The sequence below is a fragment of the Eptatretus burgeri genome, chromosome 8, assembly GCF_056783735.1.
Source record: "Eptatretus burgeri isolate ZD-2024b chromosome 8, Ebu_testis_v1, whole genome shotgun sequence".
Lineage (NCBI taxonomy): Eukaryota > Metazoa > Chordata > Myxini > Myxiniformes > Myxinidae > Eptatretus > Eptatretus burgeri.
The window spans coordinates 10,601,223-10,615,277 of NC_140968.1; the positions used below are offsets into that span (position 1 = coordinate 10,601,223).

The following is a 14,055-nucleotide window of genomic DNA, read 5'->3' on the forward strand; positions in this document are numbered from 1 at the left end:
TAGAATATGGGTTTGATTGAGTTTTCTTTCATCACAATTTTATTTATACAAACAATGAAGTGGTTTAAAGATAACCAAGTTGGATTCAGAAACGTCTCCTCAAAACTCATTTCTGGATTTTGTTTAAAGCACGTGGACGACGTATGACGAAGACAGTTCGTCTGGGATGGAAAGATGATAGTTCATGAAATGAGATGGACTGTAAAAAATATCATCAGCGATTAATTAACATTTCTGTAAAAAAAAACAAAAAAAATGAGAAATTCATCTTCTGCTAAAAAAAAAAAAAAAATCTATTTGTAAGACCTTTTGTTTATTTTTAATTTTATTTTTAAATCAAACACTACGTTTCAAGCTCTTTACAGAAAATAACATGAAATAAAAAAATTCCCAATTTCTGTAAATAAAAAAAAAGACATAAATAATTGCGACATTTCATCTCCGTCGCGGTTTTCCAGCCAAGCTGCCTTTTGAAAATTGCTTTAGCTCCAAAAATGCATAGTTTGACGATATAGTAGTGTACGTCCCAAAATTCTAATTCATCGGCCCTCGAGACGGCATAATCACACGAAGGATAACGTCATGTGGGAGCCAACTTTGCCTGCAAAATCAACAGCCAGACTTGCAAGGAGATTGCTATTAAATGTAAGGAAGGAATAGAGGAGATGACCAGCATGTAAAAGAAAAAAATAAAAATAAAAAAGCAGTGGCGCAGCAGCTCACGTAGCATGAGGCTTTGGATGAAAAATGGCTAAACCTCCAGTGGCTTGTCTCCAGCTGTGTTTGGATGTTTTAGTGTTCAATGTCCAAGGTGCTTGCTGGGGTGAAACAGCCACATTCGTCGTTGCAAGCTGTGGGTTTGTCCTGTTGGGTGTGCGGTTGGGAATCAGTGTGAAAACAACATCATTGTCAGGGCTGTGAAACGAAAAAAGTGGCGGTAGAGGCAGTTCAAACAAGTTACAGAGTGCCAGGAAAACTTGCTCAAGCCTTTTCTAATAATTATTCATAACTGTGGAATCGAGTGTGTATCTTGGGAGACTGCCTGTTTGTAAAAAATAAATAAATAAAGAAAAGTGATATTTCAGCCTGAAAATAAATATATATATATATATATATATATATATATATGTGTGTGTATGACTCCACTTGTAACAATGCCCAAGGATGTGTCACACGTTGACCAAAGCTGTTGTGGAACTAGAAATGGCTACAACTAGGGTGATGCGAAGAGCGGCTTACGTGGATGGCAGGAGATGCGGGGAATTTCCCAAGTACCATCAGGCCCACACCGAATGATGGGTGTGTGACGCTGACGGCATCCTCGCTGGCATATGTATCGCACATATGCGCCCACCTCGTAACGTCCACGAGGTCGTCCGAGGAGTCGGGCGTGGCTGACGATCGGAGGGGGGTCACACGACACTAAAGCGTTGCACCAAAATAACAGAGAGAAGGAAAGGAGTGAAAAAAGGTCACACTGAGGTTCCTCCTCGACCTGTCGGGTGTATATAGAGGCTGTTTGACACTTTCACAATTGTAAAGGGAAATCTGATCTGCTTTTACCGATAAACACTTTTAAATTGTTGGTGATGAAGTCATGGGTGGCCAAAGCTAAAGACAGATTGAAACAAGAAAGTGAGACCATGGCATTTTGTGTTGAAAAGACACTTTGTGCCATATCAACTTTATGGGAAACAGATATAACATACCTATTACAAATAAGGAGAGAGAGAAAGAGAGAAAGAGAGAAAGAGAGAAAGAGAGAAAGAGAGAAAGAGAGAAAGAGAGAAAGAGAGAAAGAGAGAAAGAGAGAAAGAGAGAAAGAGAGAAAGAGAGAAAGAGAGAAAGAGAGAAAGAGAGAAAGAGAGAAAGAGAGAAAGAGAGAAAGAGAGAAAGAGAGAAAGAGAGAAAGAGAGAAAGAGAGAAAGAGAGAAAGAGAGAAAGAGAGAAAGAGAGAAAGAGAGAAAGAGAGAAAGAGAGAAAGAGAGAAAGAGAGAAAGAGAGAAAGAGAGAAAGAGAGAAAGAGAGAGAGAGAGAGAGAGAGAGAGAGAGAGAGAGAGAGAGAGAGAGAGAGAGAGAGAGAGAGAGAGAGAGAGAGAGAGAGAGAGAGAGAGAGCTGATTGCACTCACCTGTACTCATTTTGCACGTGTACGAGAGATGGTAGTTGCACGGAACATCATTCCACTGGCCATTTTCGTGCCAGACAAGCACGACACAGTCCTCACCCGACGAGAAGAAGCTGTCAGGTTGGCTTGGACGCCAATTCTCATATTGCTGTAAAACATGGTGGCCAGGAGCAAAATGTCGGCATAAAGGAAAGGGGGTTTGCTCGATAGTCTTGAATAAAAGCGTGGAATACCAACTGGAACCACTTTATATAATAATGATTAGTTCCCTTCCAAGAAACTTTGACACAGGAGGAGGCCATTAGGCCCATCAAATCTTGCAATATTATTAAAAACTTATGGTTGTTTGTCCAATGTTCTATTCTTTTTGAACGCTGAGCGTCAAGCAAGGAAGCAGCACGGGCCATTTTTTAAAGTCTTTGGTATGACTCAGCCGGGGTTCAAACCACCGACCTCTCAAACTCAAAATGGACACTCAAACCATTACCGTCTAACAAAATGAAATCATACTATGATTACCCTCACCAGAGAAGAGGGAATTCAATTTGGGTCTATTTGTTTGTCTGTCTGTCTGTCTATCTGCACATAACGTGCTAACATAGGCCACAAACGCCAACTGGTGGTAGCCAGTGTTACACCTCATCTTTCTTCAACCGAGTACCTCGATAAAGTATTACAACTACAATGCAAGCACGTCTATAAAGTACATACAATTACAATGCAAGTACATCTATAAAGGATGTGTATTAAGAATGTGAGTGCATATACATACAGTACATGCTCTAAAAATAGTCTAAGTTAGCAAAATATATTGTCGTGTCCACACCGATAAACACTGACGCTGGACGGATGGACCGAAACTGGCTTCAAATACACTGCGTTCAATATTACTTTACTTTACCATTCCTCAAGGTCGCCCAAATGAGCTGAAACGACGGCAAACCAACATAGAAAGCAGATGGCCAAAACATGCTTTCTTACCTTTTAAATATCTATATATTTTTTGGGGAAAAGCACAGGGAAGAGGGCTAACAAGACGCTATGATAAGCAGAACAAACTAAGCGAGTCAAAAGACACAAAGAGGAGAATGGGAATACACAAACTTATACACAATGAATGAGAAATAAACCGCAAAACATAACCCACTGGGCGCCACAGATCACACTTTTGCAACACGATAATGCAGGAGTTGCCTTTTATGCAGGCGGGACTTCCCTTTTCTCTGATGTACAGGGTGGACGTAGTTCAACACAATGCAGCCCGTTTTAAAGAAACCAGGTGCAAGACGAGAGCCAGTAACAATGGCTCCCAAACACGAAATAAAAATGGCCACAAGTAGGGCCAGTGACGATGAGTAGGCCTTCAACCTGGCCATGTGGTTCCCGTTGTCCTGTTTTCCTCTAGGCCCTCCAAAAACACAGGGTGATCCCAGCTTGGATCGATTCCACAGAGGCTCCCTCCTCCAAGGAAGGTCTCTGGCCTCTTTGCACATGAGCCTCTCCTTTCTCTCCTGAGCCTCTCTTGTGGACTCTCGTGCACGAGCCTTTCCTGGTGGACTCCCGGTGGTCTCTAACTCTCCAGGTCGACTCCAATCCTCTTCATGGACTGAGTTTGCTCACGAGCCTTTCGCTGTCCTTCCTCGTTATTGCAGACTCCCTTTCTCTTCTTCCTCCTAGGAAGAGTCTCCCTCTTGGGTACCCGATAAATATAAACGTACATCTTTTCCTGTGGGCTCCACAGCCCACTGTGCCACCATAGCTGGCATACACTGGCCAGAGAGATCATAATTGGCCTTTTTGCACACATGATGTGTGCCTCTGGAAATGGGAAGATCGCACCTAGCCCTGCACACAAACAAGAGGTTTTGCATATACATAATTCATTAATCTGTCTACCCTGTCTATGAATTAAATACGCTGCCTCCTCGGCATCACTTGGAACAGTTATAACTTACTCTGACACATCCCTGTGACATGGCTATCTAACTACTCACAACACACGGATCATACTACACTTACCACAGTCGAGCTATGGATCATTGGTGCGACGACTCATGTAGAATGTTATCTATCGATAATTCCAGCAATCTCTGTGTGTCTGTGACCACTGTTTCTCGACAACGACTGGTCCGATCTAATTGAAACTTGCCAGCTATATTGCTGGGGCCCTGAGTATGTGCCTTTCCAAGGTTTGATACTATCAGACAAGTGGTTCCCAAGTTATGGCCATTTATTTACCAAACCAATGACAGGACACGTTGCTGCGTAGGCGTGGCCGTCGGGGAAGAGATCCTCAGTTACCAATGACAGGACACGTTGCTTGGCGTTTTGCACCCACAGTATGTATCTTCTATCTATAATTCCAGCAATCTCTGTTTGTTTGCCTTTTCAAGGTTTGAAATTAATCGGACAAGTGGTTCCCAAGTAATGGCCAAGTTAGAGCGCGTTCCCCATTACGGGTTACAACGTACAGACTTCCGGATAGTGATGACTTACTGTATTCTAATAATTTCTCGATTTCTTATCCGCATTTATAGATAAACACAATGCCCCAATGCAGTCATCGTTTACGAGAGCGAAGGAACGGCCTGTGTGGTTGTTTGAAAGTTTTTTTTGTTTGTTTGTTTTTTGCACGTACGGCCACACGAGAGCAAAGGAACGGCCTGTGTGGTTGTTGTTTCTGGCATGCGGTTTGAAAGTTTTTATTTTTTTATTTTTGCACGTACGGCCACGCACGTACGGGCACGCACTAGTAATCATAATTACGACATCATAGGTCACGTGCTGTGGCAGCCACATTGGAAAAACGGAAAAACTTTGGACTTCTCTATCTCTGAAACCTCACCAACGAAAATATTGAAACTTGGCACATAGCACGTACTCCTCATGGGGAATGAGTATGATTTTTTTTCTGATGACATCCGTGCCCTCATTATGACGTCATAATTGCATATGTAGAACGGCACATCCGATCAGTATGAAAATTTTTGAGGGTCATCTTGGGATAAAATGGTCCACCGAAAAAAATATTCATTATGTCATCCGTCATGTGATTTAGCAGCCATAATGTTGTTTTTTTTTAAACCTTCAAATATCTTCTTCTCTGAAGTGGCTGAATAAATTGAGGCAAAACTTTACACGTATGACCGCCTGTCAATGAGGAAGAAAAAAGTCACAAATATGATGTCATTGGTCACATGGTTTGGCAGCCATATGGGATTTACCCTAAAACCTATAAAAAAAATTCACCACTCAAAAGAAGTCCTGGTGAGGGTCTGCAATCTCTGATTGTTCTTTTTTCTTGGTATTACATTGTATTAACAATTTGAAAAAGTTTGAATTCCTATTTGCATGTAGACCACCAAAAATATAAATCTGACGACATAATTTGTCCCACTTTACAAAATTCAAACTAATCCAACTCATGAGGTAGATTTTTCAAATCAGATCCTTTAGTTTCAGAATACTTAAATCAGAATCAAAATACGAGATAAAACTGATAATGTTATTACACAAAGGTACCCGCTTTGTGTGAGATGAGTCATCATTCTTGTGGCCATTTCACTTCCCTCCTTCTATGTGAGCTCCAGTGTATCTAAAGGACATGTGACCACACTGCGGCTTGTTGTTTTTGCTTTGTGTTTTACTTTATGGAACAACTTTATACAGTAGTCCCATCTTTTATGGACACCTCCTGATTAAAGCAAAAGTATCCCAATAAGGCAATTCTCCTTTCATCACAAGGAAGGGAATTTATTCTTATTATATTCACCCAAAGCCATCATGACATTATTATTTAACCAGGTCTCACTCTCCTTACGATTGCATACATTGCCCACTTTAGCCATGAGAAAATGTCCCAAAATGTTTGTCCGTGTGCAAGCGCTTAAACACATGTCTACTGGTTCAGGGTGAATATGCATTGAAAATATGGTTGGTCAAATGTTTAAACATCCTAACAAAGCCCTTGTGTCTCCTCGGTATCCCTCCACCAATGCAGACAGTCACAAGCAGCACATACATGAGAATCCATTTTTCCTCTGTTCAGACCGTCAAAAAATTACAAGCTGATCAAACATTTTCATTGCGATATGTTTTTCAATTCTGACAAATCTCACACTCTCACTATCTCTCTCCAAAAGGATCATCTGGCAAACCCTCCTATCTACTTTCTGAACAAGCCTCTTGGGGAAGTTCAGTCATTCAAACACTTGAGTCCCACTATCAGCCATGACCTTTCTCGGGAAAATCACATTTCGAAGTTGGCCGACAAAGCCAGCCACTGATTAGGCATCCTCCGTCATACAAAGTCCTTCCTTGGCACACCTGATCTTATATCCAACAACAAGGTTTTCATCTGCAGCTTGATGGAGTACTGCTCTCCCCCTCTGGGATGGCTTCACTGCCTCACAATTTGCTCAGTTTGATGCCGTGGAAGCCAAGGCCTTCAAGATTATTGGAATCTCCCGGAATGAAACTGAGTCTCTGGGTCCATTACTTCACCGTCGCAGACAGGTCGGTGGTCTCTCCGTCATCAACCCCCTTCTGGTGAAACTCCCAAAATCCAGGATCACTACTCACCTCCACTCATTTGTTTCTTTTTCCCCAACCTGTGGAACCAGCTTCTATTTCCTCTTCAAGCTCATTCTTCCCTCCAGGTCTTCAAGACAGCTGTTCACCATGTTCTCAGATAGTCTACAATTCAAAACCATGATATTTTCTACCCTCATAATCCCCCTCCCCCTCCTCCCCTCCCCAAACCCTCCTCCATCCAAATTTCCAGTTTTCCCTCCTTAGAGTTTCCTTCTGTATCCATCTTGTGCATCCTATGCACCCTCTCCTGCTCCCCATTCCTCCCCACACCGTTTGTTTGTCCAAGTCTACCTTTATCTTGGCCTTTTACTCTGCTGTTGGTGTTTCCCCCCTCTCTCTCTCTACTGTTCCTTTTGCATCCTGCTATGTCATGATCAGTTCGGTGTACTAGCTCTTCCACAAGCCTCGATTATTTACACAAAAACAATATCCCAATGCTACAAGCCCCCTCAGCCGCCGGACCGGCTTCATCACTTGTTGGCGAGTCATCAGCGACAGCGTAGACAGAAATGCGTACTACCGAGGCTCCCAATCATGTATCACATACAATGTCAATGGCAGTTAACATATAAATAAGAAGACCACAAGACCCAATCATGACTCTCACATCTCTCACGAGCATGTACCATGTGAGATACATGATTGGGCTCTGTGGAATCGCTCTCAGTGATTTTTAACCATGGCTGTGAAGAGGAAAACTGTTGCTAATGCTGAACCAAATGTAAAAAAAAGTGGAGGGAAGTGATGTCTTTGACACAGTTTTGAATAAGCTTTGGGATCAGCTTGGTTGAGGCGAGAGTGCAGCGTCACTGGGCAGACATTCTGTCGTTAACGAGTCCAGTATCTGCCATAATAACGAAATGTGCAGACAACATAAGGGGGTAGTGAATACTCTGGTTTTACAATGCACATGAGGGTGGTTCCCGTAAACCGCTCCAGCACATGATGCATGAGTTTATAGGCTAGAAGACTGAGCCTGGAACCTTACCCCCCTTTTCCCATAGGCCATAGGTTTTATTTAACGCGGATTTGGTTTACGCAGGGGTTTTCAGGAATGTAACCCCTATGTAAAACAATGGTTTACTGTAACTTGAGAGTTCTGCAACTATAATTTCTGTTCACTGTAACTAGAGTATACTGCAACCAGGTAAGCAGACAGAGTAGAAATATTACCTCACTCCTCTCTGCGCATGTGCGATCGGCATAAATTCAAAGCCAAAGTATGGTAAAATGGCAAACTTGTCTTCCTATTCATGTTCCGATTCGTGTTCAAAAGATAACATTCAATTTAAATAAGTTGTGCCTCCATCAGAAACTGACATTTGTAGACAGATGGACGGATAAACCTGAACCAATTGCTTAACTCATCTGGAAGTTCAGCTTTTGCTTTGCGTGCATGGGTAAAAAACACATATGACTGCCTGCATCACTGATAATTCGATGAATGTACCCGAAAGTATGAATATCATGAGACTAACCCAAGCTTTTGCACAGTGATGTTCATTACAAGTTTGAAACACTCCAATTAAAAAGCATGCAGGGTTGGTTTGCAGTGCCAAAAATAAAAAAAAATAAAAAAAATAAAGCAACAAGGTTGGGATTATTGCATCATGTCAAAATTCAACGCACCATTTGTATAAAAGAACGTCTACCTCAATAACAGCACGATGGAAGCATCCCGACATGTTTTTCATTTTTAAAGTTCCCAACTGGGAACTTCGAGCACAACATGGACCTCCGCAAACCCATTACAATGAGCAACACATTCGGTGGTATGGTAATGGTTATGAATCTTGCCCAAACTATTCATTACTCGTTCAACTACAAACATTTGTTCAAAATGCAAAAAAGATTTTTGTCTTTCATGTCTTTCATGGTTTTGCCATTTATGTATACGTGGTTTGAGTTTGACATTATGCAATTATCCCGACCTTTTTCCATCACCCTTTGGTATTATAAACCATCCCTACATCTTATTTATTTAACAAACAAAAGAACAAAAAACCAATTTTTGTATTCTTTTTGTGAACCTATTTGTTTGTAACTCGTTAGATGAGATTCAATTCAGTTTAGGGACAGAATCACCATAAAAATCTGGTGTCAAATCCAGACACGTATTGAAAAAAACATTCATTCAGAAGGTGCTTAATGGAGACAGTTGCTCAACCTGGATAGCCATGAAGCGACATCTAACATTACGTATGCAAAATATGACAAAACTTTGGACCCAATCTGCATACCTCCTCCTTTGCCCTGTAAATTCCCATTCCCTCCTTTCTTGTTGTGTTACCTATTGCAACATCTTTCCACCTTTCTCTCCCCTCTAGCTTGCCCCCTTTCTGTTTTTCAACATTATCTTTCTCAAATTTCCCCCTCTCCCCTCTCCCTTCTCTCCCACAATGAATTTGGAATAAATAGATGTGTGGGGATAAGTAGTCTCACCTTCAAGCAGTAAACTTGTATATGTATATATATATATATATATATATATATATATATATATATATATATATATATATTTATAAAGATATACACACACACACACACACACACACACACACACACACTTGTATACAGGTTCCTCCTGATGACTCCATCTTTTCTCTTCACTTCTTCGGGTTCCTTTTTGGTCATATATATATATATATATATATATATATATATATATATATATATATATATATATATATATATATATATATATATATATATAGTAGCAGGGTATGCAATAACAGACCTTGCTTTTCCATTGTCTCGGATCATTCACCTACATTAAATACTTGCAAAATCGAAGATTTTTCAAATACATTGGTCAGTCGATTTTGTTAAATCTGTCTGTCTGTCTGACTATTGCCTATAGGTCACAATTTGAAACCGATCGTCATAAAACTTCACCACATGGTCGAGCTTGCCAAAAAAGAAGAACCATATTGTTTTTGAGGTCAAAAAGTCAACATAGGCTGAAGGTCAACAACTTTGGTGGGATTTCCAAAATCCTCAATTTTCATCCGATGGACTTGAAATTTGAAGAGGATTTATTTTTCAAGTCACTGAATTCAACCGACCAATTATTTTTGAGGTCAACATGGACCAAAAGGTCAATATAGGCCCAAGGTCAACAACTAAGGTGGTATTTATAAAATTGTCAATTTTCATCCGATTCACTTGAAATTTGAAGAGGAGTTGCATATTTGGTCATTGAATTCAACCAGCAATTTTTTTTTGAGGTCAAATTTGTTTGATAAATTTTGCATGTGGCATGCTCTGCATGGCATCTTTTTCTTGTTTGTCTGTTTGTGTGTTTATCACCTACAGATCACAATTCTAAATTGATCATCATGAAACTTTACCATGTTGTAGGGGTAGTCTGAACTGAGATGCCTATTGATTTTGAGGTCAATGATCAAAGGTCATCTTGAGATCAAATTTCTAAAAGTCATTTTCACCCGATTGACCTGAAATTTAAACAGTATTTGCATATTGCATCACTGAATTTGGAAAGCAACTATTTTTGAGGTCAAAAGGTCAATGGTCAACTCAAGGTCAAACTTCTAAAATCATCAATTTTCAACTGAAAAATCGTCAATTTCCATCCTACTCACTTGAAAGTTGAGCAGGATTTGCATATTCCATCACTGAATTTGGAAAGCAACTATTTTTGAGGTCAAAAGGTCAATGGTCAACTCAAGGTCAAACTTCTAAAATCATCAATTTTCAACTGAAAAATCGTCAATTTCCATCCTACTCACTTGAAAGTTGAGCAGGATTTGCATATTCCATCACTGAATTGGGAAAGCAACTATTTCTGAGGTCAAATGGTCAAAGGTCAACTTAAAGTCAAACTTCTAAAATCATCAATTTCAATCTGAAAAATAATCAATTTTTATCCGATTCACCTGAACTTTTATTAAGATTGTCAATATTAATCTTAACCATTTGAACCCGAGCAGCCGTTTTACTGGCTGCTATTCAAACCTCCATATACCCCAGGTGCCATTTTATCAGCTACTATTCATACCTCCAGAAAATCCAAACAGCTGGATTTTTCTCCAGGGAGCCCAGGGTGGGAGAGCCGAAAGTCCAAGGGGTTCAGAGTTCAAAGGGTTAATGAAATGGACAATTTGATGTATCCATGGCAACCTTTGGAGAGGGGGTGGATTTTGCAAGTATTGTGCTCTGCATGACGTCTTTTTCTTGTTTTTTTTTTACATTTATTTATATTTTCATTGACAGATGCTTTTCCAATGATGCCATGATTTTTCCTTGTGTATCAGCTTAGATGTCCATCAGCAAGCAAAATTACCGCGCTTCCCCATTGTCTCGGGTCTCTCACCTGCATTCACTTTTTTCATTTATTTATTTTCATTTATTTATATTTTCATTAACGGATACTTTCCAACAGTTCTGTGATATTTTCTAGTGTGCTGGCTCTGGTGTCCGTTAGTTCATTAAATTTAAGCTTTCTACATCACCTGGAAGGTACCAAACATTAATATCAGTCAGTCAATGAGTGGTTATATATATATATATATATATATATATATATATATATATATATATATATATATATATATATATTTCAGAATCCGGAATGATGAATGCATCCACATATCCAGGTCCTCAGACAGTTATTTCCTTAAATACATGTTCAGATTAGCCCCATCCCCATGTCTAATGGGATCTTAAATGTGATGCGTTGAGAAGGGTAAAGGACAGATCCCCTCTCTTATGGGAAACTTTTTTCTTTACGACAGACACATTTACACACATTTATTTCACGAGCTCTGATGCCCGCCCCCCATTCTTCCTTTGCAATATTCTTTCGTGAGCTCCGACGCACTCCTTTTTTGAGAGCGCACAGGTCGTCATGGTAACCATGCACCAGTGGGGCAGGGTGAGCTTGGAGTAGACTGACCGGCGGAGACGGCTCGGAGATATAAAAACGAGTGAGAGGTACGTTCTGAGGAGAAAAGAGGAGAGAAAAAGTCTGAAGAGAAAATCGTGAGGAGAGAAAAGCGAAAGGAGAGAGGAAAAAGCAAAGGGCGAGAGAAGCGAGCAATAAGTGGGTGTCTGACCAGCGCCAACGAGACAATTTGCCCTTCCCAGTGCTTCGGCAAGCGAGCGTGTGGTGCGCGTGTGGGTGTGAGCAACGCCGCCAACAAGTGAGGCACAGGTCAATCACCAACAACACCAGGGTCTAAACCCGCGACGGACGATCTCGGTGCCCTCCAGACTTCGACTGGCATTCAAGGCTGCCCCGCGAGAGGGTGCACGGCAAACCTGGGTGCTGGGGACGGACGTGACACACATGCACGCATTTCAGGACGTTTTCGCTTCACGGACGACTTTCTGGTGAACGAGACGATTCTCCCCCTCCCCTCCCCCTGAATGATCTGCTGGGTACCCTTGTCTGTGTTTAGCTGTAAGTCGACCCCCTGATAAGCATCTGCTCTTTGTCTCTTTCCTGGCATTTTGATTGATTTTGCTTTGAAATTCATTCTTTATTTACCTCAGCAAATAAAAAGTTATTTTATTTATTTATTTTATTGCTAATAAAGTATTGGTCGATTTCCAACCTGTCCGTGTTTTTCCTTTCCTCCCATTGGTCAAGCATTGTCCGAACCGAGATAGACTGGGAGGTAATTACTACAGATTTGACCAAAAACCATCGGCACGCACCAGCGGTTAAAATGCTCGGCCGCCCTAATTGAAATCTAATCAGATAAGATTGGTGCTTTACTGAGGGCACGCTCCCCGCTCAGGTAACCACGTGACCTCGAGTTAAACGGAATAATTAGACGGCGGATACTGGAACTCGTGGTTGAGTGGGTGGCGTTCGTGGTTTTAAAACAACCCACCGTACCACAATGTTAATTGTGAGCGGTGGACCCAGGTCCGGCTCTACCAAGGACAACCGGAGATTAATCCCCCTGAGTGACAAGCTGGTGTCTCGGTAAGCGTGGCCGCAACAATGTATTTTTTTTATTTTTTTTAAAGATGCTTGGTACTACAAAACTTCAATATAGACATAAACAGAGACATTTGATGGACATTACCATGAAACAGACTAAAAAGAAACCACAAAACTTTTCGTTGTGCTCTGTTCAAGTGAAATTCACAAAAAGTTAATGAGGTAAGGAAGAAGAACAGTTTAATACATCGACATTTTTCTGCCTTACCTCTAACTTTGTGCGAATTTCACTTGAAGGGAGCACAACAAAAAGTTTTGTGTTTTTCTTTTTAGTCTGTTTTATGGTAATGTCCTTCAAATGTCTCTGTTTATGTATGTTCCAGTATGTATGTTTGTATATATATATATATATATATATATATATATATATATATATATATATATATATATATATATATATATATATATATATATATTTATATATGTATGTGCTGCTCTTGTAATTTCGAACATTGACCATTATGGATGATCTATGTTCAGAGCTCCATTGTCAAATGGCCGTTCAAAGAATGTACTGTTGCAATCTGCCATGTTTTAAATTATGATATCTACAGTGATGTAAAAAGTTTTCTGATCAACAAGGCATGTCTTGAGAGTTCGAGAGAAAATTTTCTATTTCCCCCACCGAGAATATAAAGTCGTTGTTGATGCCTGAAAGATGGGCCGTTTTTGTTACATATCCAAATATTTTTGCAATGCCTTCTGACTTAACTCCTGTATGTACTTGGTAAGTTTACCCAAAAGCCAAACATTTTAGTTCAAAATTAAAGTAATCACTGATAGACAACCTCTTAAATGTATACATGCTCTGACTTGAGTGAATATATTCTAATCATTAAATTTTCATTTGAAGCGCATGAATATTGGGCGATGCAGATCAAGCAGAAAAGCATAATTATTATTGAAATAGCCAGGTGCATTGTAGCAACATAAATAATGATCATACTTTTGCTCGTAATAAATGTTTTCATAGCATGTTTGGCTTCATTAAAAAAAAAACCCCAAAAACACCTTTAAAGTTTCAGCAACAAGAAAAGCCAATTGTGCCAAGTTTGAATGCACAAGACCCCCTCTGTGTAAATATATGCAATGCACAGCACAGGTGGTGGGGGCTCGGTGGGGGCCCAGCTAGCTCTTTGCACACTGCATGGGTAAGCTCGGGATGTTTAGCAGGAGTTTCAAGACCATGATGAGGAAATCTATCCATTTTTGGAGGAAGTTGTTGGACACAATTATTGGGTCAATAAAACTCTCAAGATGCGAGAGACTGTCCAATTTTCTTTTTTTTGAAGAAAGTACCGGATGAGGAGTCAACAGAAACATTGTCAGAATGACTTTGAAATGGCCATCTACATACGTGTTTC

At 40.3% G+C, this 14,055-nt stretch overlaps 1 protein-coding gene across 2 annotated transcripts in view; it reads right to left on the minus strand.

The window, feature by feature from the left end:
• LOC147021082 (uncharacterized) overlaps window positions 1-14,055 on the minus strand; it is a 119,015-nt gene continuing 104,960 nt past the window's right edge. For both annotated transcript variants that reach the window (XM_085890828.1, XM_085890827.1), the window contains exons 13-15: window positions 2,131-2,275; window positions 1,240-1,422; window positions 1-864 (exon numbers count right to left, since the gene is read on the minus strand). In XM_085890828.1, coding sequence (XP_085746954.1) covers window positions 800-864; window positions 1,240-1,422; window positions 2,131-2,275 — 393 coding nt within the window. In that variant the 3' untranslated portion in view covers window positions 1-799. The remainder of the gene's footprint in view (window positions 865-1,239; window positions 1,423-2,130; window positions 2,276-14,055) is intronic.